The sequence below is a fragment of the Chanodichthys erythropterus genome, chromosome 20 (genome assembly GCF_024489055.1).
Source record: "Chanodichthys erythropterus isolate Z2021 chromosome 20, ASM2448905v1, whole genome shotgun sequence".
Lineage (NCBI taxonomy): Eukaryota > Metazoa > Chordata > Actinopteri > Cypriniformes > Xenocyprididae > Chanodichthys > Chanodichthys erythropterus.
The window spans coordinates 10630019-10654838 of NC_090240.1; the positions used below are offsets into that span (position 1 = coordinate 10630019).

The window sequence follows — 24820 nt, forward strand, 5'->3', positions numbered from 1 at the left end:
ACTACTGCGTATTATAATAATAATAATAATAATAATAATTATAAATAGAAGAAGAATGCATTATACATTATTGTCACATTTGGTGTAAAGAGCAGTCAGGGAGCAGGATTCAGATGAAGCATTTTTTTTATTATGAAGAAAGTTATAGAAAACTAGACATGACAATAATATATTAGGCTATACTAATATATACTCTTTATATATACTCTTTATATACTTATATACTCTGTATACTTATATACTCGTTCAGGGTTACATCACTAAGCATGCGTGTTCTGGCGTGTGACAGGAGTTGGCGCTAGTGAGCATCCAATAAAGCCTTGCCACTATCGTGAGAAGAAGTCATGCAGTTACCAGGGCATGCTCTAAAGTAAAATTTGTATTTAAAGTTACTGATTTGATGGGTAAGCTAACTGAAGTGACATTGCAGACTATGTTTTTCAAGTGTTTATATTATAATCGCTGTGTTAGTTTGTATATTATATGTTTATTCGCGGTGTTAGCTTTTTATATTAAATAAATAACCGCTCTGGCACTCCCACAAAGTTACAGTATCCTTTATCATGATATCAAGAATAATTATTAATTGCTTATTAATATTTCAACAATAAAATATGTCACCAGGAAAAAAACAAAAGAGATCTGCGTCTGCTTTAATAAACACGATGCACACTACATTAAGGTTCACTTTCACAGGTTATTAATATTCGTAACTCATTAATAAATGGTTCACAGGTTTTCACTTTACATTAAAGTTCCTTTTCATAGGTTGTTAATGTTCATAACTCATTAATAAATGGTTCACAGGTTTCCACTTTACATTAATGTTCCTTTTCATAGGTTGTTAATGTTCATAACTCATTAATAAATGGTTCACAGGTTTTCACTTTACATTAATGTTCCCTTTCATAGGTTGTTAATGTTCATAACTCATTAATAAATGGTTCACAGGTTTCCACTTTACATTAATGTTCCCTTTCATAGGTTGTTAATGTTCATAACTCATTAATAAATGGTTCACAGGTTTTCACTTTACATTAATGTTCCCTTTCATAGGTTGTTAATGTTCATAACTCATTAATAAATGGTTCACAGGTTTCCACTTTACATTAAGGTTCCTTTTCATAGGTTGTTAATGTTCATAACTCATTAATAAATGGTTAACAGGTTTTCACTTTACATTAAGGTTCCTTTTCATAGGTTGTTAATGTTCATAACTCATTAATAAATGGTTCACAGGTTTCCACTTTACATTAAGGTTCCTTTTCATAGGTTGTTAATGTTCATAACTCATTAATAAATGGTTCACAGGTTTTCACTTTACATTAATGTTCCCTTTCATAGGTTGTTAATGTTCATAACTCATTAATAAATGGTTCACAGGTTTTCACTTTACATTAAGGTTCCTTTTCATAGGTTGTTAATGTTCATAACTCATTAATAAATGGTTCACAGGTTTTCACTTTACATTAACGTTCCCTTTCATAGGTTGTTAATGTTCATAACTCATTAATAAATGGTTCACAGGTTTTCACTTTACATTAAGGTTCCTTTTCATAGGTTGTTAATGTTCATAACTCATTAATAAATGGTTAACAGGTTTTCACTTTACATTAATGTTCCCTTTCATAGGTTGTTAATGTTCATAACTCATTAATAAATGGTTAACAGGTTTTCACTTTACATTAATGTTCCCTTTCATAGGTTGTTAATGTTCATAACTCATTGATAAATGGTTCACAGGTTTTCACTTTACATTAATATTATTACTGGTCATATTACTGGTCTTGTGGTGAACAATGAATCCGTGCAAGTTAAAACACAGAAAAAACTTGTTTGCCACAGTAATCTTTAATCAAAATCTGAAAAGTTACTTCTGGTCTGGAATGGCGTTCCTTCTCTGATAACGTCAGTTTGACGGCTTGGGTTGAAAACGTGTAAACCACTCTTCTGCAACCGTTCGTCTGCTATGAGTGAGATATGGAGAGGAGGAGTGCGAGAGATGGAAAGGAGGAGCACTAAAGTAAAACTCTGCCCTCTATTCAATATTCTGTTTCACTTGGAAATACGTCACAACACTGGAGAAGAGTTGTTTGCAATTTCCGGTTCACGCAGACTTTAATATCTAATCAAGTTATGGTTATTATCTTTTGTTTTATTTTCAAAATAAAGTTGGAATTTTGTCTTTAAAAAACAATAATTTTGTTTTTATACACTGCTGTGGAGAGGCATCATGACCTTTTTGGAGAGTATCATGGGTAAGACAAAAACTTCTGGTAAGCAACATAGTAAGACAAGTGGCAGTCATGAGATATTAATAAGAAAGCACAAATACAACCTTCAGACTAATTAATTTTTGCTGCATCATAAAATAAACCAGAAATCTGGTTTTGAGTTAAATATGTTAATAAATACATTTATTAAGCATTTATAACATATGAGTTAAAAACGGCTCACTATTCGGCAGGTATTGCATTAAAGTCGCCTTTTTATTCATGCAGTTATAACTGCATTATTAATGATTTATAATGCATTTGTAAATGACTTATTACTCATTAACAAACACCTTTATAAACCCTTTACAAAGGGAACCTTAATGTAAAGTGTTACCCCTAAACCTAACCATCACAGGAAACATTCTGCATTTTTACATTTTCAAAAAAAACATCATTTAGTATGTTTATTTATCCATTTCCCTCGTGGGGACCGCTGGCTGTAGGTGATCTCAGGTTTTTATTACATCGTGGGGACATTTGGTCCAGATCAAAAGGTGTACAACTGTAGTGAACAGCACGTTCCAGTGCTGTTTTATGGCGGGCCTTTCTCTGACTAAAACAGTGGAGAAAGGTTTGTTACATTTCATTGGTGGGCTACCACTTTAAACAAATGTAATATAAAGATGCTAGGATAACAGCCATACACCACTTAGAGGGCAAGAAGAAGACCCCTAATACCAAGCCCAGGAAGTACAGGACTTCTCATTGGTCCACATGCTGTTTCTGCTCTTCTACCATCGTAAGACTAATAATGTTGATCACTTCAGCCACTAAACTGTCCCAGCTTCAATTACATAGTGGAGGGGGTGGGGCTAACAGACTCCAATGTTGAATGACAAAATAACCATATAAAATTCATACACTTCACGGTTGCGTCCATAGTGGATGAGTAGATAGTATATATTGTGTCAATTGGGATGCAACTTATGTGTTCAGAACATTGCCAAAGATATTTGGGTGATAGCAGACACATGAAAAGAAAGTTAGGAAGCAACAGTGGGTTCATGAGAAAGATTATTAGTGCTCCCACTAGAACACAAATGATATTTGCTGGTGCAGAGGTCTTCAGCCCTGCCCATGGAGACCCAAAGAGTTCCGACTGACAGGGTCCCTACACAGTGTTGACTGCTCCCTGCTCCCTGAACACAGCATACCCATTGAAGTGGACTTCGCTGACAATATTTGGCTCATTTGGAACTCCCTGCACTCATCAAAGAAAGGCAATGATGGGGTCATGCAGATTATGATATAACATAAATATTGTAATTTACTTTCAAATTTCAACAAAAGATGTAGTGATGTATCAATGTTCCCTTATTCCCTATGCTGTTCGCAGTGCCCTTCGAACTGAACATGTTTGCTCCCTTCGGATTGTAGTCTCAAGATGGCGGAATACAGTGTGAAGTCCACTTCACAGTCCACTTACGGTCGAATGGAGTGCACCTCCACTGTTCTGCAGAGTTTAGCTTTAACCCTAATCAAACAGCTAATTAAGCTCCTCAGGATTGCTTAAAATACACAGGCAGGTGTGCTGAAGCAGGATGGAAACTTTATAGGACAGTGAGTCTACAGGAGTAGGATTGAAGACCTCTGTACTAGTGCTTTGTGACTTAGGAAAATGGCTTCAAGTGCTTGGCATCAACACTTCTGAAACAGCAGTTATGATAATACGGCAACAGTTTCTTTCTAAGAGTTATAGCAACAATGGTTGCACTTTATTTTACAGTATATGTGCACTTTCAATGTACTTACAGTGTACTTACCAAGAAAGTACTGGATAATAAAAGGTAACTACATGGTTTATTGTTAGGATTAGTGGTAGGTTCAGGAGTAACTATTTATTGTAATTACTACAATAAGTATATGGTATGTACATGTGAAACAGGTCTGTAAAATAAAGTGCTACTGCAAACAACCATGTAGCTCAGTCCAGGCATTCATTGAAAGCTGAATTTCACAAATTGTGTGAATCCTGCACATCTGAAACTAGTAAAGATGCACATCTCAAATAACAATAAATTAATAATAATTTAATTTAATAATAATAATAATAATAAAAAATACTTTTTTTTTTTTTTTGCACTGAGGGAGTGGGTTTTGAATTTCGTAAACTTGTAGTATGCTTTTTATATAAGGGTTAAATCTAATCTGTCAAAATATCAAGGAAAATTGTCCTTGATATTTTGACAGATTAGATTTAACCCTTCTATAAAAAACATACTACAAGTTTACGAAATTCAAAACCCACTCCCTCAGTGCAAAAAAAATAAATAAATAAAAATAACTAAAATAAAATAGTAACTAATAACTAAAATAAAATAGTTAGCAAATTGCAAAGTTCTTCATGTTGACGTCATTATTGTTTTCAAACAGCCTTTTCTCTGGTGATCTGGTGATGTATTCATGTGCTCTGATGTTGGCCCATGGCATTACAGCAGCAGATTCACAGAGAAAAAAAAAGAAAAAAAAAAAGAGCACAACAAACACTGGTCTGGCAGAACACCAACACATTGAAAGCAGAGAGCAGGCATTTGACTCCACAGTAAGAGAGTCATCTGCTGAGGTGGCGTTTGACAGGAATAGATAACTGACTTTTGAATAGAATGCAACAATGCTCAGATCCCGCTTGGATGTCAAGTTTGATCACACATCAAACATCTCTACTCTAAATGCCATTCATCAGTGTCAGTCTTTTCTGTTGTTCCTTATGTCTTCTTCCCAGTCTTGCCCTAGATGATCCTTAGTAGAGATGAGTCAGTCTGTTTGTGAGGAAACCCTCCACTTTAAAGTATAAGTATAGTATGATGGATATGAGATCACAGCACTGACTGCAGCTGTCTGAGAATTAAACAGCATGAATTGGGACTCAGAATTAGAGCGAGACAATAGAAATCTCTGAGGACACATTCTTTTCATTGACAGATCTTGAATGAAGTGATAATATTAGTAATGAGAATTGTTTCCAGGGGGGAGAAAAAAGAAAATTTACAAAAAAAAAAAAAAAAAAAAAATACCATAAGCTGTTTACCTTATTGCTGTTCCAAACTGGTATGATTTATTTTTTTCTGTAGAACAGGAATGCCATATGTGGATTTTTGGAAATGTTATTTAGGTGATTCATACTACGCTAAAACACGGCCTTAACACATCCCATAGAACAATGACACACAACCCCCCCATTTCCGCATGGGGCTAGCTGACTGAAAACTAAATCGTTTCTTAAAGATGTAAGATTCCAGCATCAATGTTTGCATTTACAATATAAAACGATATAAATGATATAATCATTTACAATATTATGTGATCTTGTCATGTGCTTATTTTGCATCATCCGTTTTGTTCTGATTGGTTCATTGTTTGATTGCTTTCAGGTTATGTAATTAGTCCTTGTGTAATTAGTGTGTATACAGCCTTCATGTTTCCATTGTGCCTTGTCTACAGGTTTGTTTGTGTAACCTGCTGTTGGTGAGTTCCTGTTCATGGTTTTGTTCAAGTCAAGTCATCATCTGATTTTGTTTATTTTGTATTTGTTTGACACTTTTGTAATAAAACTGCTAATGGGTTCTCAATTTTAACTCACCTTGTGTTACAGTGTTCTGTCAAGGAGAAACATTTGAGATGTTAAAGGTCTTTTTTTTTCTTTCTTTCTTAAAGGATAAGTTCACTTTCAAATTAAAATTTCATGTCATCCAAGGTGTTCATGTCTTTCTTTATTCATTCAAAAAGAAATTAAGGTTTTTGATGAGAACTTTCCAGGATTTTTCTCCATATATTGGACTTCAATGGAGCCCAAAAGGTTGAAGGTAAAAATTATAGATTTGGTGCCTTCTACATGATCCCAGACAAGGAATAATGGTCTTAACTAGAGAAACCATCGCTCATTTTCTAAAAAATAAAATTATATACGTTTTAACAATAAATGCTCATCTTGAACTATCTCTCTTCTCCTCTATTAGAATTTCGGCAGTGTACATACTTGCACTAGCATATTGTATATGACAATTAAGTTCAAACTTTGACCTGTGGAGGGCAGTAATACACTTAGCAGTGTCTACACGGCTGGAATTCAAATAGAGAAGAAAAAGAAGAGAGCTAGTTCAAGATGAGCATTTATGGTTAAAACGTATAAAATTTTTAATTTTTTTTTTTTAGAAAATGAGCGATGTTTTCTCTAGATAAGACCCTTATTTCTTGTCTGGGATCGCTGTAAACTGTAATTTTGACCTTCAACTGTTTAGGCTCCATTGACGTATACTATATGGACAAAATCCTGGAATGTTTTCATCAAAAACCTTAATTTCTTTTCGACTAAAGAAAGAAAGACATTCATCTTTCTTTTAAATGATCAGGAAGTTTTAATTTGAAAGTGAACTTAACAACTACCTTACAAACTATTAATAAGCAGTTATTAGGAGTTTGAGTCAAAGTCATAGTTAAAACTTACTAGTTAGAATTGGACCCTAATCTAAAGTGTGACCGAATTCATAAATCTGTTTTATCACATCAAGTATTATCGCTTAGAAAAGTAATTGCAAACCTCTCCTACAAATACACATTGAAGTTTAATACTACTACTAAGGGTTATGCGTTTGTCACAGTGAATTTGAGCAATAGTAACAGTACTGTTTCCATTAGTAAACTCCACTAATTGAGGTTTTATCAGGCTATTGCTTCTTTACAATGGTAGTCCCATTAATTGGTCTCAGACATTGATGAGATGAGCAGGCTAATTACACATACCACACTTTTAATTAATTTAATCTCCAGGCTCTTCATGAGGGCACTGGTTTGTCAGATATTTCTGAGTATTTCATAAGATCATATAATTTATAAATGAAAGGTGGAGAGGGTAAACAGGGTTTGAATTGCTGTAAATGACTCATATAGTTCACAGTTCGATCCTTGACCAAATTCCACAAGGAAGTCTAGAATCAACTGCTAAAGTAAATATATATATATATATATATATATATATATATATATATATATATATATATATATATATATATATATATATATATATACAGTGATCTTAAAGGGATAGTTCTCCCAAAAACCCCATGATTTACTTACCCTCAAGACAACCTAGATGTATATGACATTCTTCTTTCAGATGAATACATTCGGAGTTATATTAAATAATGTCCAGGGTAATCCATGCTTTATAATGGGAGTGGATGGTGGCCCAAAATTTGAAGTCCAAAAAATTGCACCCATCCACTATAAAAGAAGCCCACACGGCTCCAGGGAATTAATAAAGGCCTTCTGAAGTGAAGCAATGCGTTTGTGTAAGAAAAATATCCATATTTAAAACTTCATAAACTGTAATCTCTAGCTTCCACCAACCGTCATATGCGCGTTCACGAGAGAGTGGCGTCCCAGCTTATGACATCGGATGCAGGTGCAGCGTGAGCTCTGGTAACGAACAAGGAAGCGCAGAGGAGAGAGCAAAACAAAATACCGGTCACAAATTAAAAGTACAAAACTAGGATTTGTAAAGAAAAATGTTGGAGGATTTCGATATAAGCCAAGAGGACACGGAGTTTTTTGCCCAGACATATTTGTTTGAACCGGAGTATAGGCCTACCAACCAGGACCTCCGGTAGATGGAGGAGGCTGCAGGAGCAGCGGCACAAACAACAGCATCTGCGGCGTCTGTTAAATAGATTTGCCACCTATCTTTATCAATGCTGCATGGCGAGCCGCTTCTGAAACACTGCATTGACTAGAGTAGCCGCGGATCAGCTCCAGTAGCCGCCTCACAACCGTAACACGCCACCATAATGGCACTCATGAGGGAGATGCAAAGCCATACCAACAGAGGTTGAGAGTGATTGCTGCCAAGAATGGGCATTTGGAATGCCACCTTTAGAAGTTTTTGATGCTGACGGTGAGAGGACTGAGCACTGCTGAGTAACACAATATGAAGGCTTTCTGCCCTTTGTTGAGCCAAAGTGTACTCGAAGTAGTATTCTCCTTACATTGTATAAACTGGAGGCATTGACCAAGGCCTGAAGGACTTGGTGGTACACAGTCTGTGGAGTAAGTTTTTGTGTGTGTGTGTGTGTGTGTGTGTGTGTGTGTGTGTGTGTGTGTGTGTGTGTGTGTGTGTGTGTGTGTGTGTGTGTGTGTGTGTGTGTGTGTGTGTGTGTGTGTGTGTGTGTGTGTGTGTGTGTGTGTGTGTGCGTGTGTAAATATTATTGTTTTTATAGGTGTGGGCTAGCTGTATTCACTCTATGTATTTGTTTTACAGTCAGCTTGTTGGCATACCGAGTTGAGATAGTTTTAAATGTTAAATTGCAATGTAGAGATTAAAAATAATAATAATAATAATAATAATAATAATAATAATAATAATAATAATAGGCAAATAAAAAAAAAAACAACAACTTTACAACAGTTACATGAACAATTACTTAAAAACTTCATATAGCCATCATATTACAGTATTTGTTGAATACCCTGTTGAAAAAAACAGCATATGCTGGTTAACCAGCAAACCAGCTTCAAAACCTACCTTACCAGCATATGCTGTTTTTTTCCTCAATTGGCCCTTTGTAATCACTGGAGCGGAAATGTTAACTGCACAGCACTCATTTATAAAATTTTTCCACGAGTGTATTTACATTCTAGCGAACCGCAAACAGCAAACAGCCATAGCTTCAATCTTTCAGGATCCTTTACAGAGAATTTGTGAAATGTTAATGGTGCATCTCCCTTTGATGTCGGCGCACATAATCTCAAGACTTTAGCTTTGTTGAAGCAACCTGAATATTCACAAGAAATCACCATTAAACACTAATAAAATGTATCGCTCAAACAATTTGTGTGGATTTCCTTTGCTGTTGTGGCAAAACGGAAAAGTCTGTATGCCACTTGTCTACTTTCACTTTTATTGCACAACTCCATGACGTTAAAGGGTTAGTTCACCCAAAAATTAAAATTCTGTCATTTATTACTCAACCTCATTCCGTTCCACACCCATAAGACCTTCGTTAATCTTCGGAACACAAAAAAATTAAGATATTTTAGTTGAAATCTGATGGCTCAGTGAGGCCTGCATAGGGAGCAATGACATTTCCTCTCTCAAGATCCATTAATGTACTAAAAACATATTTAAATCAGTTCATGTGAGTACAGTGGTTCAATATTAATATTATAAAGTGACGAGAATATTTTTGGTGCGCCAAAAAAAAACAAAATAACGACTTATATAGTGATGGCCAATTTCAAAACACTGCTTCAGGAAGCATCGGAGCATAGTGAATCAGCGATTAATGAAGGTCTTACGGGTGTGGAACGGCATGAGGGTAAGTAATAAATGACAGAATTTTCATTTTTGGGTGAACTAACCCTTTAAAGGGAGGTGTGCATATCACTTAATGGGGGAAGCAAATATAAGGGTGAGGTTCACACACCGGAAAGGGGAGAGACGTCACAAGTGAACACAGTTGAGAGTGGTGGGAGAGAAGTTGAGTTGGAGTTACTGTGTGGAGTTTATTTGATTGTGGCTTTTTTTTAAATTATTATTTAGTGTTGTATCAAACTAGTTTTGACAGTTTTCTTTTTTGTGGTGTTGTGTTGAGTAAACCCATTTGTGTTAAGTAAAAATTTGAGTAGGGAAAAAAAAGAGACAAAACACTGTGAATATTTTGAGTTTATTTAAGGTTATTTTAAGCTATCCTGTTTTTTTTTTTTTGTTTGTTTTGTTTTTTGGCAGGCCTATACCTGTCTGGTGCCTGAATAAGTTTAATTAAAAACAATTTATCGAAATTTTAATTGTTAATTGTTTTTTGGCGGCCCACCACAGTTACACTGTACACAACTTGGTTCTCACGAGACTAGCATATTCTCACCAGAGCTCACGCTGCACCTGCGTCCTACGTCATAAGCTGGGACACCACTCTCTCGTGAACGCGCTTATGACAGTTAGCAGAAGCTAGATATTACAAGATATAAAGTTTTAAATATGGATATCTTTCTTACACAAATTCATTGCTTTGCTTCAGAAGACCTTTATTAACTCCCCGGAGCCGTGTGGACTTTCTTTTATAATGGATGGGTGCATTTTTTTTTTTTTTTCTGTCTTTAGAATTTGGGCCACCATCCACTCCCATTATAAAGCATGAATTAACCTGGACATTATTTAATATAACTCAGATTGTATTGGTCTGAAAGAAGAATGTCATATACACCAAGGATGGCTTGAGAAATAACAAGAAATAAAGATTCAACTTCTGATGTTTCCAAAGAGCACAGCAGTAACGACTTTATGAACTTCTTTACTTCTTTACTTGCAAGACTGATAATATTAGAGAGAAAATTATAACCATGCAACCGTCTACTACAGTATCGTGTCAGACATTGCATTGTAGTGTCCCTGAGAAAAATTCATTTCATTTACTGCTTTAGGAGAGGAAGAATTGTCTAAACTTGTTAAATCATCAAAATCAACAACATGTATGTTAGACCCTATACCAACTAAGCTATTGAAAGAGATGCTTCCAGAAGACATAGATCCCCTTCTTAATATTGTTAATTCATCTTTGTCATTAGGGTACGTACCAAAAACTTTTAAGCTGGCTATTAATAAACCTCTTATTAAAAAACCACAACTAGATCCTAAAGAATTAGTCAATTACAGGCCGATCTCAAATCTTACTTTTCTGTCAAAAATACTATAAAAGGCAGTTTCATCACAACTATGTTCCTTTTTTAGAAAGAAATAGTATCTGTGAAGATTTCCAGTCAGGATTTAGACCATACCATAGTACTGAGATTGCTCTCATTAGAGTTACTAATGATTTGCTCTTATCATCAGATCGTGGTTGTATCTCTCTATTAGTGTTACTGGATCTTAGTGCTGCATTTGACACTATCGATCACAATATTCTCTTAAATAGACTTGAAAATTATGTTGGCATTAGTGGAATTGCATTGGCATGGTTCGAATCATACTTATCTGACCGTTATCAGTTTGTAGTAGTAAACGATGAGATGTCATATCAATCACAAGTTAAATATGGAGTACCGCAAGGCTCAGTACTAGGACCATTGCTTTTCACTCTGTACATGCTACCCTTGGGAGATATCATTAGGAAGCATGGCGTTAGTTTTCATTGTTACGCTGATGATACTCAGCTCTATATTTCTTCACGCCCTGACGAAACTTACCAATTCACAAAATTAACAGAATGCATAGCTGATATAAAAAACTGGATGACCAGTAATTTCCTACTACTAAATTCAGAAAAAACAGAGATTCTAATTTTTGGACCAAAAACTTCTTCATGTAATAACCTAGAATATTGTCTAACACTTGATGGCTGCTCTGTTAAGTCTTCATCATCAGCTAGGAACCTGGGTGTGCTCTTTGATACCAATCTTTCATTTGAAGGCCATGTTACTAGCATCTGTAAAACCGCTTTCTTCCATCTTAAAAATATATCTAAACTACGACATATGCTCTCAATAAAGAATGCAGAACAGTTAGTTCATGTGTTCATGACCTCAAGGCTTGATTACTGTAACGCTCTACTGGGTGGTTGTTCCTCCCGCTTGATAAATAAACTACAGCTCATACAAAATGCAGCAGCTAGAGTCCTTACTAGAACTAAGAAGTATGACCATATTAGCCCAGTTCTGTTGTCACTGCATTGGCTTCCTGTTAAACATTGTATAGATTTTAAAATCTTGTTAATTACTTACAAAGCACTAAATGGTTTAGCCCTCCAGTACCTAAGGGAGCTCTTAATGCATTATAGTCCTTCACGTTTATTGCGATCTCAGAATTCAGGCCAGCTGATAATACCTAGAATATCGAAATCAATCGCAGGTGGTAGATCCTTCTCCTATTTGGCACCTAAACTGTGGAACAACCTTCCTAGCATTGTTCGGGGTGCAGACACACTCTGTCAGTTTAAATCTAGACTAAACGCATCTCTTTAACCTGGCATACACATAAAACATCATATATTTATATTTTCAAATCCGTTAAAGGATTATTAGGCTGCATAAATTAGTTCAGCCGGAACCGGGAACACTTCCTATAACTGTGACGGCTGGTAAAAGAGGAGGAAGCAATTGCAGGCAATCAGAAGAAGTTTATTGAAATCAGAGTCCAGAATGTGGGCAATGGCAACGAAGGTCTACGGTGGCGTGAGAAGAGCTGGATGGTGAAGTCGCAGGTGAAGGTGAAGACGGTCAATGGATGAAACCAGGAACAGACCGGAACACTGACACGAAGACGACAACACGAATACAATCCAGCACACGAACACGGAAGACGGTAAACCAACTAGGCAGTGGAGACATGAATGAGGATCTGACAACAGACAGAGAGATGAGTGAGTATATGTAGCTGAGTGGAGATGAGGATCAGCTGGAGCGAGACAATCAACACACAGGTGACAACAATCAACCAAACGAGCACATGGAGACTACGTGAGTACAACAACAACACAAAACATGACACGGAGGAAACAATGGATTTCCTACCGTGACAGTACCCCTCCCCTAGGACGTCACCTGACGTTCCCAGCCTGCTTTACCTGTAGATTGTAATCATCAATAAGGCGGTGATCCAGTATGTCCCGAGCAGGAACCCACCTTCTCTCCTCCGGACCGTAACCTTCCCAATCCACCAAGTACTGAAATCCGCGTCCCCTCCGTCTAGAGTCCAGAATACGATTAACCAAATATGTGGTTTCCCCATTAACGATACGAGGCGGGGGGGAACCGGGGCAGGCGGGTTAAGACGGGAAAAAATCACCGGTTTAATTTTGGACACATGGAACACGGGATGAACCCTCCTGTACGCCGGAGGAAGGCTAAGACGCACTGTTACCGGATTAATGATTTTGGTAACAGAAAACGGGCCAATAAATTTGGGAGCAAGCTTATTCGAAACGGAACGCATCTGAATATTCTGGGTAGAAAGCCACACTCTTTGACCGACGACGTAACGGGGAGGCTTCGACCGGTGGCGATCGGCCTTAGCCTTGGTGCGCGACCTAGCCTGGAGCAGAGCTCTGCGAGCTCTGGTCCAGGTGCGGTGACACCTCTGGACTAGTGCGTGTGCGGAGGGGACCGAAACCTCGGATTCCGTACTGACAAAATTAGGTGGTTGGTACCCTAAACTACACTTAAATGGAGACATGCCCGTAGATGACACTGGTAAAGAATTGTGTGCGTACTCCACAATTGAGAGTTGCTGACACCAGGACGAAGGATTATTGGAAGCCAAACATCGCAAAACCCTTTCGACATCCTGATTGGCTCGCTCGGTTTGACCATTGCTCTGGGGATGGAACCCGGAAGAAAGACTAACAGTCGCTCCTAACAATTTACAAAATTCTCGCCAAAATTTGGACACAAATTGGGGACCCCTGTCAGAAACCACGTCTGTCGGAAGGCCATGTATACGGAAGACGTGGTCAATGACAGCTACCGCTGTTTCCTTGGCTGATGGTAATTTGGGCAAGGGAATAAAATGAGTCGCCTTCGAGAACCGGTCCACTACGGTTAAAATCACCGTATTGCCCTTAGAGGGCGGGAGGGCGGTAATGAAATCTAGCGAAATGTGGGACCAGGGTCTCGAAGGGACAGACAGCGGTAAGAGTAACCCATCTGGAGGTCGATTGGAAGTCTTACCAATAGCGCAAACTGAACAAGCCAAGACGAAGTCGTGGACGTCACGAGCCATACCAGGCCACCAAAATCGTTGCTTGACTAGAAACCTAGTTCTACTAACCCCTGGGTGACAAGCAACACTGGAACAATGACCCCACTGGAGAACGTCTGACCGTAACCCCTCCGGCACAAACAATCGGTTCGGTGGGCAACGAGTCGGGGGGCGTTACCCCTTCTAAGGCAGTCAACACCTTCGATTCGACCTCCCATCTGAGCGCGGAGATAATGATGGTCCCCGGTAAAATGGGCTCGGGAGTAGCAGTACGATCGGAACGCTCAAAAAGACGGGATAAAGCATCGGGTTTGATGTTTTTGGAACCCGGCCGGTAAGAAAGTGTAAAATCGAAACGACCGAAAAACAATGCCCACCGAGCCTGCCTGGAGTTAAGTCTTTTGGCGGTTCTAATGTATTCGAGATTCTTATGGTCCGTCCATACAATGAAAGGTACACCCGACCCTTCAAGCCAGTGACGCCATTCTTCCAGTGCAAGTTTGACTGCCAACAACTCTCGATTGCCAATGTCATAATTAACCTCTGCAGGAGATAAACGGTGAGAATAATACGCGCAAGGATGCACCTTTCCGTCTGAGGATGCGCGTTGGGACAACACTGCTCCTACCCCCACCTCTGATGCGTCGACCTCCACTATGAATTGACGTGAGCGATCAGGGGTGACGAGAATGGGAGCTGAAACAAAGCAGCTTTTCAGTTTGGCAAACGCAGCCTCGGCTGCGCTTGACCACCTGAACGTCAAACTAGGGGAGGTCAAGGTGGTCAGAGGAGCGGCTAGTTGGCTGAAATTGCGAATGAAACGCCGGTAAAAATTGGCGAACCCCAGAAATCTCTGCAGGGCCTTGCGAGACTCTGGGGATGGCCAATCTACCACAGCCTTAACCTTCTCAGGATCCATGCGAACACCCTCAGTCGAAATGATGTGTCCTAGAAAGGAAACAGACTGTGCATGAAAAACGCATTTCTCCGCCTTGACAAACAATCCATTCTCTAGCAACCGCAGAAGCACTCGTCGTACGTGTTGCACGTGTTCCTGGAGAGACGAAGAAAAAATCAATATGTCATCCAGGTAAACATATATGAACAGATCGACCATGTCTCGCAACACGTCATTGACGAGTGCTTGGAAGACTGCCGGCGAGTTCGTTAGCCCGAAAGGCATCACGCAGTACTCAAAATGGCCTCTAGGGGTGTTAAAGGCAGTCTTCCACTCATCCCCCTCCCTGATACGGACCAAATGATAAGCATTACGTAAGTCCAATTTAGTGAAAACGGACGCTCCCTGCAACCTCTCAAAAGCTGAAGACATAAGCGGCAAAGGATAGGTATTCTTTACCGTTATGTTGTTCAGCCCTCGGTAGTCAATGCAAGGTCGCAAGGATCCGTCCTTCTTTCCCACAAAAAAGAACCCCGCCCCCGCTGGAGAAGAAGAAGGGCGGATGAACCCCGTTGCTAGAGAACTGGATATATATTTCTCCATGGCCGCCGTCTCTGGAATAGACAAAGAATATAACTTGCCCTTAGGCGGAGAAGTTCCTGGCAATAACTCTATCGCACAGTCATAGGGACGATGAGGAGGAAGAGAATCAGCCCGAGACTTACTGAACACCTCCTTCAGGTCGTGGTACTCCGCGGGCACGTTAGCCAAATCCACTGCTTCCCCCTGAAACACAGACTCAGAAACATTAACACCAGCAGACAAAAGACAAGACAAATGACACTCCTCGCTCCAGCTAACCACCGATCCGAGGCGCCAATCGATCCTGGGGTTGTGTTTCTGGAGCCAGGTGTGACCTAGAACAATGGGGGATTGAGGTGAGTCCGTGATGTAAAATGAAATCTCCTCCGTATGGTTGCCAGATGTGATGAGAGAAACCGGTACAGTGGTCTGTGTGATGACTGGCAGTCTGTGTCCGTTGAGTGCAAAAGGTGCAATGGGGTGTTTGAGGGAGGTGAGAGGAATGTTGAGTTTAGTAGCCAACTTACAGTCCATAAAACTACCCTCTGCCCCAGAATCCAACAAAGCGTGATGATCAAGTGCGTGGGTGGACCACCGTAGACTCACCGGAAGGAGTGTCGATGTAGATGAGGTCTTCCTGGCAGAGATCCCACCCGATAGTAGCCTCCGTTTTACTATCGGGCTTGGTCTTTTACCGGACAGCGCTGGATGTGATGTTCTTGGCTGCCGCAGTATAAACATAGTCCCAGGGATCTCCGCCTGATCCTCTCCTCCCGGGAGAGCCGAGCTCGCCCCACCTGCATGGGTTCAAGATCTCCCGGTGGGCTGACCGCAACCTCTGAGCGCTGACGCTGAGCCTCCGGTCTGGTCGCGAGAACTGCTCTCCCCTCCGTCTGGCGGCTTGGTCGAGTCGGTTGTTTACTCTGATGGTGAGGTCGATCAGGCCATTGAGAGAAGTGGGGAGCTCGACGGCGCGGATCTCCTGTTGGATGCGGTCAGCCAACCCATGCAGGAAGTGATCCCACTGCGCCTCTTCGTTCCACTTACACTCCGCCGCCAGGGTGCGGAACTCAATAGAATAGTCGGCTACGGACCTGTCTTCCTGACGTAGGTCCGTGAGAAGTCTAGCCGCCTCCCTCCCGGCGACGGAGCGGTCGAAGACCCGTCTCATCTCCTCCGAAAGGGCGTGGAACGAGGCACAGCAGCTGTCTTGGTTTTCCCACACCGCCGTCCCCCAGAGGGCAGCCCTCCCCGTCAGTAGTGACAAGACGAATGCCACCTTCATTTCCTCGGTGTGAAACGTGCGGGGCTGCAGGGCGAAGTGCAGAGAACAATGAGACAGAAATGATCGACAAAACTTTGGCTCACCCGCATATTTCTCAGGGATGGGGAGGCGTGGTTCGGACTGGGAAATCCCTCCGGAGACAATCGGCGGTGTGGGTGGCGTGGGAGGCGCAGCGGGTGGCGGTTGTTGTTGTCGCTGAGCCTGGAGAGCGAGCTCGGACACCTTTGTCACCATTGCTTGGAAAGCTCGACCCATCTCATCTATCGCCTTGTCTTGGTGATCCATGCGATCAACGGCTCTCTGCAAAAACTCCTCTAGATGAGATGGGGAGCGATCGCCTGCTGCTTCCATGAAGGTCAGATCCTACTGTGACGGCTGGTAAAAGAGGAGGAAGCAATTGCAGGCAATCAGAAGAAGTTTATTGAAATCAGAGTCCAGAATGTGGGCAATGGCAACGAAGGTCTACGGTGGCGTGAGAAGAGCTGGATGGTGAAGTCGCAGGTGAAGGTGAAGACGGTCAATGGATGAAACCAGGAACAGACCGGAACACTGACACGAAGACGACAACACGAATACAATCCAGCACACGAACACGGAAGACGGTAAACCAACTAGGCAGTGGAGACATGAATGAGGATCTGACAACAGACAGAGAGATGAGTGAGTATATGTAGCTGAGTGGAGATGAGGATCAGCTGGAGCGAGACAATCAACACACAGGTGACAACAATCAACCAAACGAGCACATGGAGACTACGTGAGTACAACAACAACACAAAACATGACACGGAGGAAACAATGGATTTCCTACCGTGACAATAACACCAGATGTACTTGTTACATCAGAAAAAGAATGGCATCTACGCTAATATTAGTCTTTCTGTTTATCCCGAGGTTTACCGTAGTCAACCGGATTTGGGGCCGTTTCCAGATGAGACCGAGGACCGGTGCCTTGACACAACCACAACGCAGCCCTGTATCAGCAGAGATCGAGTCGACTAGATCATCCATTGTGAAGACATCATCAACACGACAGCCAGTGCCACAGTTTCCTCAAAATTATAATCACGATTATTAATCATGTTTATTCTATCAAAAGAGTAATGAAACTATGGCTATTTTGCAAGTTCTTTACCAACCTACACTTCACCCAAAAGGTCTGTAGGTGGCACAAAGACTTAAATTTAACCAACTATGATAACTTCGTTAGATGGCAAATCAATACAAAACATGGTTTTGGTGAGTGCTTTGTAATATGTATTCACATTAGATTTTAAAGCAACACAATTTGTTTGCAATAAGACAAACCAGATTTAAATTGCCCGGCAAATTCGTAAAGCAAAGAAAAATCATTTCTAGCTGATCAACATTATGAAAACTGGTAAAACCTTTAGGAACTTCAAAAGATAAAACAGCGAAATTCCTAATATTACTTCCAATATTTCCAAATTATGTTCATTTTCATTGAGCGGGCCAATATCGTGACGATTATTTAAAATCAATCAAGAGAAGCAGATATCGTTATCGTGATAAAATACGATTAATCGTGCAGCCCTAATTTAATTTAATTTGACATTTGATATTCAACAGTATCCTTGAAATTTATTCAACAGTGCTTTTGATCTGCCTGCACTGACACTATTCTTTAAAAGGAAAAATTATATACAGCTGCTTTGACACAATCTGCATTGTAAAAAGTGCTATATAAATAAGGGTGACTTGACTTGACTTGAGGGTTAGTAAATCATGGGATAAGTTTCATTTTTGTGTGAACTATCCCTTTAGCGCACAGAAAAACACACATAACAGATTTGCTTGAAAACCAAAGAAAATACTCAAAAGAAATGAGGAAACAGAAGGCATTAAAGGATAATGAGGAACTCAAGACACAGGTGGACAACATGATCAGTAACTATGAAAACAAACTGGCACATGAGTAACAGGAACTAAACCCGGTAAAACAAGGCGACACAAAGTAAAAGTCCATGGAACTGAAACTGAAGCAGAGCTTAAACGTTACAGTAACATTTTAGTTTATGCCTAAAGAAAATATATTAAGTATGGCCTTTATTATAATTAATCTTTTTACTTTGTTATGAATGATTTTTCTTTGTTTTGTTTTTTTTTCTAAATTGATCCATGGTTCACCAGGAGTTTGCTGACACTAAGGGATAAATGTGTCTCTGACCTCCATGTAAAGAATGCCATCATAGTGGTCTGCTGCATCCTTTACAAACTTTCCATTGCAGGGTTTGTGTCATTACCTGATTTGCATAATCCTTATAGTGAATGGGAAGCTAAAACAATGCAGACATCATGTGTAAATAAACCGCGCTATCAGTGTGCATGAATAGTGAACACCCCCCCACCCCTTTTTTTAGAGACAGGCTATGATCAGGTTTTGACCGTAAATAATCTGTCAGTATAATGGCCTCTTTTTTTATTTTTTTATTTTTCTCAGAGCAGCTGATTAAGTGATTTACGGAGAGAACGCTGTATAAATGAAGAGATTATTAATATAAATAGAGCAGCTTGTGAGGATAGGGAATCTTCATTTCTGTATGTTCCTTTGGAGGATGTAATACTAAAGCTATAAGAGAGGACAGTCTCTCCATATGCACCCTCAGGGACGGAAGATAATCATTTATGTCCTGTTTACATAATCAGGCTTATTGTTGTAACTTAAGTCCCTTGTTTCATTGGCTTTAATTAAATCCTGAATATCATGAATTTCCCTTCTTTATTTATTATTTAAAGCAAATTTTATCTATCTTCATCTAAACTCATACACCCTTACATATTTCTCTCGTCCTCTCTCTTGGTTCATTTTCTCTTAGTCTGTGAAAGCCAGTGGTTCCCAAACTTTTTAGCTTGGAGTACCCCCTGAAGGGATTACCATCCTTCTGCGTACCCCCTCTCTTTAGCTTTATGAATAACTTTATAAAATAAATATTGTTTTAAATAAAAAATGTTCAATAGAGAAATATGCAATGATGGTAAAACTAAGTAAAACTTTTAAATATTAAACTAAAACCGCCAGTAGGTGGCAGCAAGTCACGTCTCATTTTTTTATGAGTGTGTCATCGAGTCATTCATTCAGTAACGAAGCATGTGGCTGTGAATGAATCATTGAATAATTGACTCACGATTCATTCAAAGCCGCAGCATTGTTTGCGAAACACAGACGTGCGTCGTAGTTCTGCTGTGGTTTTCGTCAGAACTGTTTCATTGCAAAATAGAGTAAATACTGACAATACTGACGTTTGCAGTCATGACTCATGTGGATATTTGGAATTGCATTCTTGCTCGTTTTCATCATTAAATACAATAACTCACACAAGGTATGTTTTTGTATCGAAGAAAGTTTGAGTCTTAATCGATATCAATCCACTATCTGTGTCTATTTGTTTTTCATGCGAGTAAGTGCTAAATCTCTGCTTTTACAAAAGTGCATTGTTGAGAAAGAGTAATTTAGCGCGATTTAAGGCTGCAGACTGCACGCAATCTATTATATATGCATGCTGCTTGTGTGGATACAGTCATTTTTGACTGCAAATGATGAGGTAATTTCATCAAATGTACTGGATTTACAACATTTTGGCAGTTAGAAATACATGCTCGATTTTAATATTATTTTAAGGTAGAAATGAACTACTCAGCATTTTGTTCAAGTACCCCCTTGTGTCACCACGCGTACCCCAGTTTGGGAACCACTGGTGAAAGCGATTCTTTTGACTTTGTAACTCATGTAGTTCATTCATGGTCCGAATTCATAAGAGCCTGATAATGGTTCTCATTAAACTGAAAATCAAAAAAAGAATACATTTTCTCCTAGAGGGCAATGAGATTTACTGGGAAGTCTCCTGTTTTTCAGATGTTTTCTCCCATGCATTGATCTTGCATACCTGTACATCTCCTCTGCATTCTCAGAAGGCATGTCAGCAATGTCTCAAACTTTGCTCAGATTCACCCAAAGATTTACCACAGGTTTAGAAATCCAAATTCTGCAATCAAAAGTTAGAGGTCTCAAATATTCATTTTCATCATATTCTTCTAAATGGCTCACAATCTCCATTCCAATTCACCCCAAAAGTGTTAGATGCCTCTGTGCAGGCCAGCAAGTTCTTCCACTTGTTGAAATGACTTGTGGAAAATGACTTATTGCAAAGGAGGTGACTTTATACACGTGTGTATGTACTTAGTAGCAAATAGAATGTGTTGCATATGTGATGGGATTGAGAATGAAGTTGTTTATATCTTTTTTTAGTTTTTTTTTTTTCTGAGCCGTCATTTGCTCCTATGCAAGTAGACCAAGAGAAAAAAGGGAAACTTGTGGCAAAATGTAAAAAGGGATTTTGGAAATATGGAAACAAAGCCTTTGAAAGCTCTTTAGCATAAACTGTGTGTGAGGCTGCAAGCTGGGAAAATTTGTGCTTACACACTAATGTAATATTATGTAATTCACAACCAAACTAATCAGAGGAAAACATGTAAAAACACACGTACATTTGCATTCACTAATGCTTTAACAAAAGCAAGACATAACATAAAACGTGCAATTTGAAGTTTTAAAATGGACTAGAATACAAGCTGGTGTCGTGGAAAATCTCAATACAAATACAACCTGCTAATCTGACTTCTGAATCTGAATCTCTCCACCACAAACACTTATATAATATTATACAATAATACTGTACTAATACAATATAAACCAATACTTCAAAAGTAATTCCCCTCCCAAAGTATGGGGGGGGGGGGAGTTACTATAACTACCTCAAACCACACATGAGCACCAGGTTAGTTCGACCTCACTTGTACGAATTCATACGATTTGTCTAAACCCTAGTGATGGGTAGGTTTAGGGACGGGGTTAGGGGTTGGTCATTCGTACATTCATTCATACGAGCAACTCGTAAAATACGTACCATTTAGCAAAAAACTTAAAAATCTGTACAAATTAATGGTCCTATAATCGGAGCTTAATAAAATGGTAATGCAAAAATAGGAATCAATCTTATTATTTTTAAATCATGATAAATACTCACTGAGTGAACTAGACGTACCCATATATCTCTTTTGAAAAGCCTTAATATAAGATTATTAATATTATTCATGTATATTATTCATAGACTAAGCACTGATATGGCGGTTTTTGAGTTCTTACCAGGACAGAATCAGAGACAGTTTTGCAAAAGTGACCCATTTGAAATGGTGCCAAACTGCTATTATTAGTATTATTTTGATTTTGTTCATAAATGGATGACTGAATGATCCATCACCCCATATTTTCCAACCAATTTTTGAGATATTAAATGGATTGTTCTACAAAAAATGAAAATCCATCATCATTTACTTACCCTTATAAGGTTTCCATACCTGTATGACTTGAATGTCTAAAGGGGACCATCAAAATTAATGTTATTATTAAAACTCACCAAGGAGCAAATCACAGATTTATTGTTATACTGAAAGAGAATTTTGTTTGATGATAAGAAGGGCCTTTTTAAACATAGAAATAAAAGATTAATTTTATCATCAAACATGAAATGTTAAACATATGCTTTGTGACAGATGTTTAATGATCTTATTTGTAAGCATAACTGCTTGTGAGAGAGGTAACCGACTTGGATGCTGGCAAGACGTTCTGCTGTCCACCAGCTTTAAACACTCAAGAGCATCAATCAAATGACTTACACTTTTTAATCTGGCTGACAACACACCTGACAAATCCATAAATCAAATGTCGTGTAACTGGCATTTCCTGAATGAACTACGAGGATGTGGTCTGTTGGTTGTGGGATGCATATAAATGTTCTGTTCTTGATATCAAAGAGCGATATTTTGTATGATAAAATATCTTGCCGTAGGCTAGGAGAGAGGATGTGAAGCGCTGGATCAATTGTTGTGTGTGATATATTCCTCTGGGTCAGGTGCCCGCAAGCTCAAGATGAAAGTGGAGGAAAGCAAAATGTGTTAGTAATGAGAAAGCAATGGAAGTGCCGACATATTACTATGCATGTGTTGTCTCTGAATATTCCCTTTGCTCCACTTAAACTACTCCAGTATGATTATAAGATTGTTGTAGAGTTCACTATTTTCACAAAACCCATCCATTGGTTTTATTCAGAGTCCCTACACATACGGTCATTATCTAGTGCTGTGTGTGTGTGTGTGTGTGTGTGTGTGTGTGTGTGTGTGTGTGTGTGTGTGTGTGTGTGTGTGTGTGTGTGTGTGTGTGTGTGTGTGTGCACATTGTTGTGATTTATGAGGACACCAATTTGTATAATAACATGGGTATTACACTGGTATTATGACATAAACATGAAATATGAGGACATTTCATGAGTCTCATATTTAAAATAGCTTTAAAAATATACTAAACAATGTTTTATTAAAAATGTAAAAATGCAGTTTGTACAGTACAAAAAACATTACACCTATTGAATGTCCTCACTTTGATAGCAAAACAAACCTGTGTGTGTGTGCGTGTGTGTGTGTGTGTGTGTGTGTGTGTGCGTGTGTGTGCGTGTGTGTGCGTGTGTGTGTGTGTGCGTGTGTGTGCGTGTGCGTGTGTTTGTGTGCTTTATGCATCAATGCACACATGCTACATAACTTCGCTATGTGGACTGAGTGCACTTCAGAGCAAAATTGATTTATGGTATAAGACATAATGAGACTCTCGTTTCCGGAGACCTTCTCATCTTTTAGACTAGAGCAGGTGCTAATGGAAATGCATTGATCAATTCTGGGAAAAAGGCAGAATCCAACAACATGAACTTTAAAAATTAAGAGGAAGGTGTGGAATTTAAAACAAAGGCCTGGATGTGGTCTTATATTTGCTCCTCATCTTCTTCTGTGCAGATGGAAAACTCATCTAAATCTGACTTGTTTATGTCCAAAATATCGAAAGAGAATGACTTCCTCCTGGGAACCATCTACATCATCTTTGGTAAGTCTGTCAAACGTAATCTAAAATGACTTGCTAAACATTGTTTTTATTCCTGCAAGCATCTTATTATAAAGGATATAATAGTAATTAACATGTTTAATATCCTGTTCACTATTAATCATGCTTGCTTGACATGCGAGAACCAACCAGATTCATTCTCGTGTGTTACATGCACGTTTGAGCTTCTGCAAGAACTAATGAAGTTCATTCTCATGTTACACAGAACGTTTGAGCTTCAGCAAGAACCAATGAGGTTCATTCTCATTCACATACTATCCATCCTAAATAGTTTTCAAAATTCAAATTAGTGTGTCCCAAATGTGTGTATGCACCTTTATTTACATTGGGCTTTATACAATACAGACTGTTTCAAAGCAACTTTACAGTGATAAACTGGAAAATAAATATTCAGTGATGCAAACAGAGTTCTATTCTGCTGTAAAGCTATAATCAAATAGTGTCAGCGCAGTCAAATCAATAATTTTGCTGAATATTAACCCCTGTAATGTCTTGTTTTGGTGTTATGTTCATGTTTCCTGCTATGTTTCACTGCTTTGTTTGTTACTTGTTTCCCAAGTGCTTCCTTTTGTCATGTGATTGCCTTGCTCTTCATGTGATCTTGCCATGTGCTCCCCTTGTGAATGTGTAATGTTAGGTGTGTTCGACATCAGCTTGCGGCTGGATGCAACCGATTGGCGAGAGTAGTCGCATGCAGGCGGGGAGGAGCTGAAAACAGAGACGTGAAGTCAGACACTTTCTGCTTCCCGCAGTGATGCTCGTGCTGCGTTTGCATACTTTATCACATGTTCGTTCAATACTTTATACTGCTTACAGCGTCTGTTCTTACAAAAATAAAGTTCAACAGAAGCATATATTATTGAAATACCAATGTAGTGGGGTCTGCGCTTTTTATCAGTTTTATTTTGATAAACATGACACAATACAACATCACAACTACATGAAAAGATCTTTAACTGTTATAAAAATACAGATTTTTGAGCATTAGTGGAACTGAAGGTGCGAGAATAAACACAAAACATACGTGATCATTGTCATGTGATGAATCCGGCCAATCGTGGAACAGCTGTGTTGTCATCAGAGCTTGTGCAGCTGCTCTTGAGAAACTGCAATGGCTGACTCAGTCGAC

At 39.1% G+C, this 24820-nt stretch overlaps 1 protein-coding gene across 1 annotated transcript in view; it reads left to right on the plus strand.

Moving 5' to 3' along the window:
- Positions 1-23564: 23564 nt before the first annotated feature.
- opn7b (opsin 7, group member b) overlaps positions 23565-24820 on the plus strand; it is a 101063-nt gene continuing 99807 nt past the window's right edge. Inside the window, exon 1 of the mRNA XM_067372122.1 lies at positions 23565-23673. Within this exon, the coding sequence (XP_067228223.1) occupies positions 23586-23673 (88 nt within the window). The 5' untranslated portion in view covers positions 23565-23585. The remainder of the gene's footprint in view (positions 23674-24820) is intronic.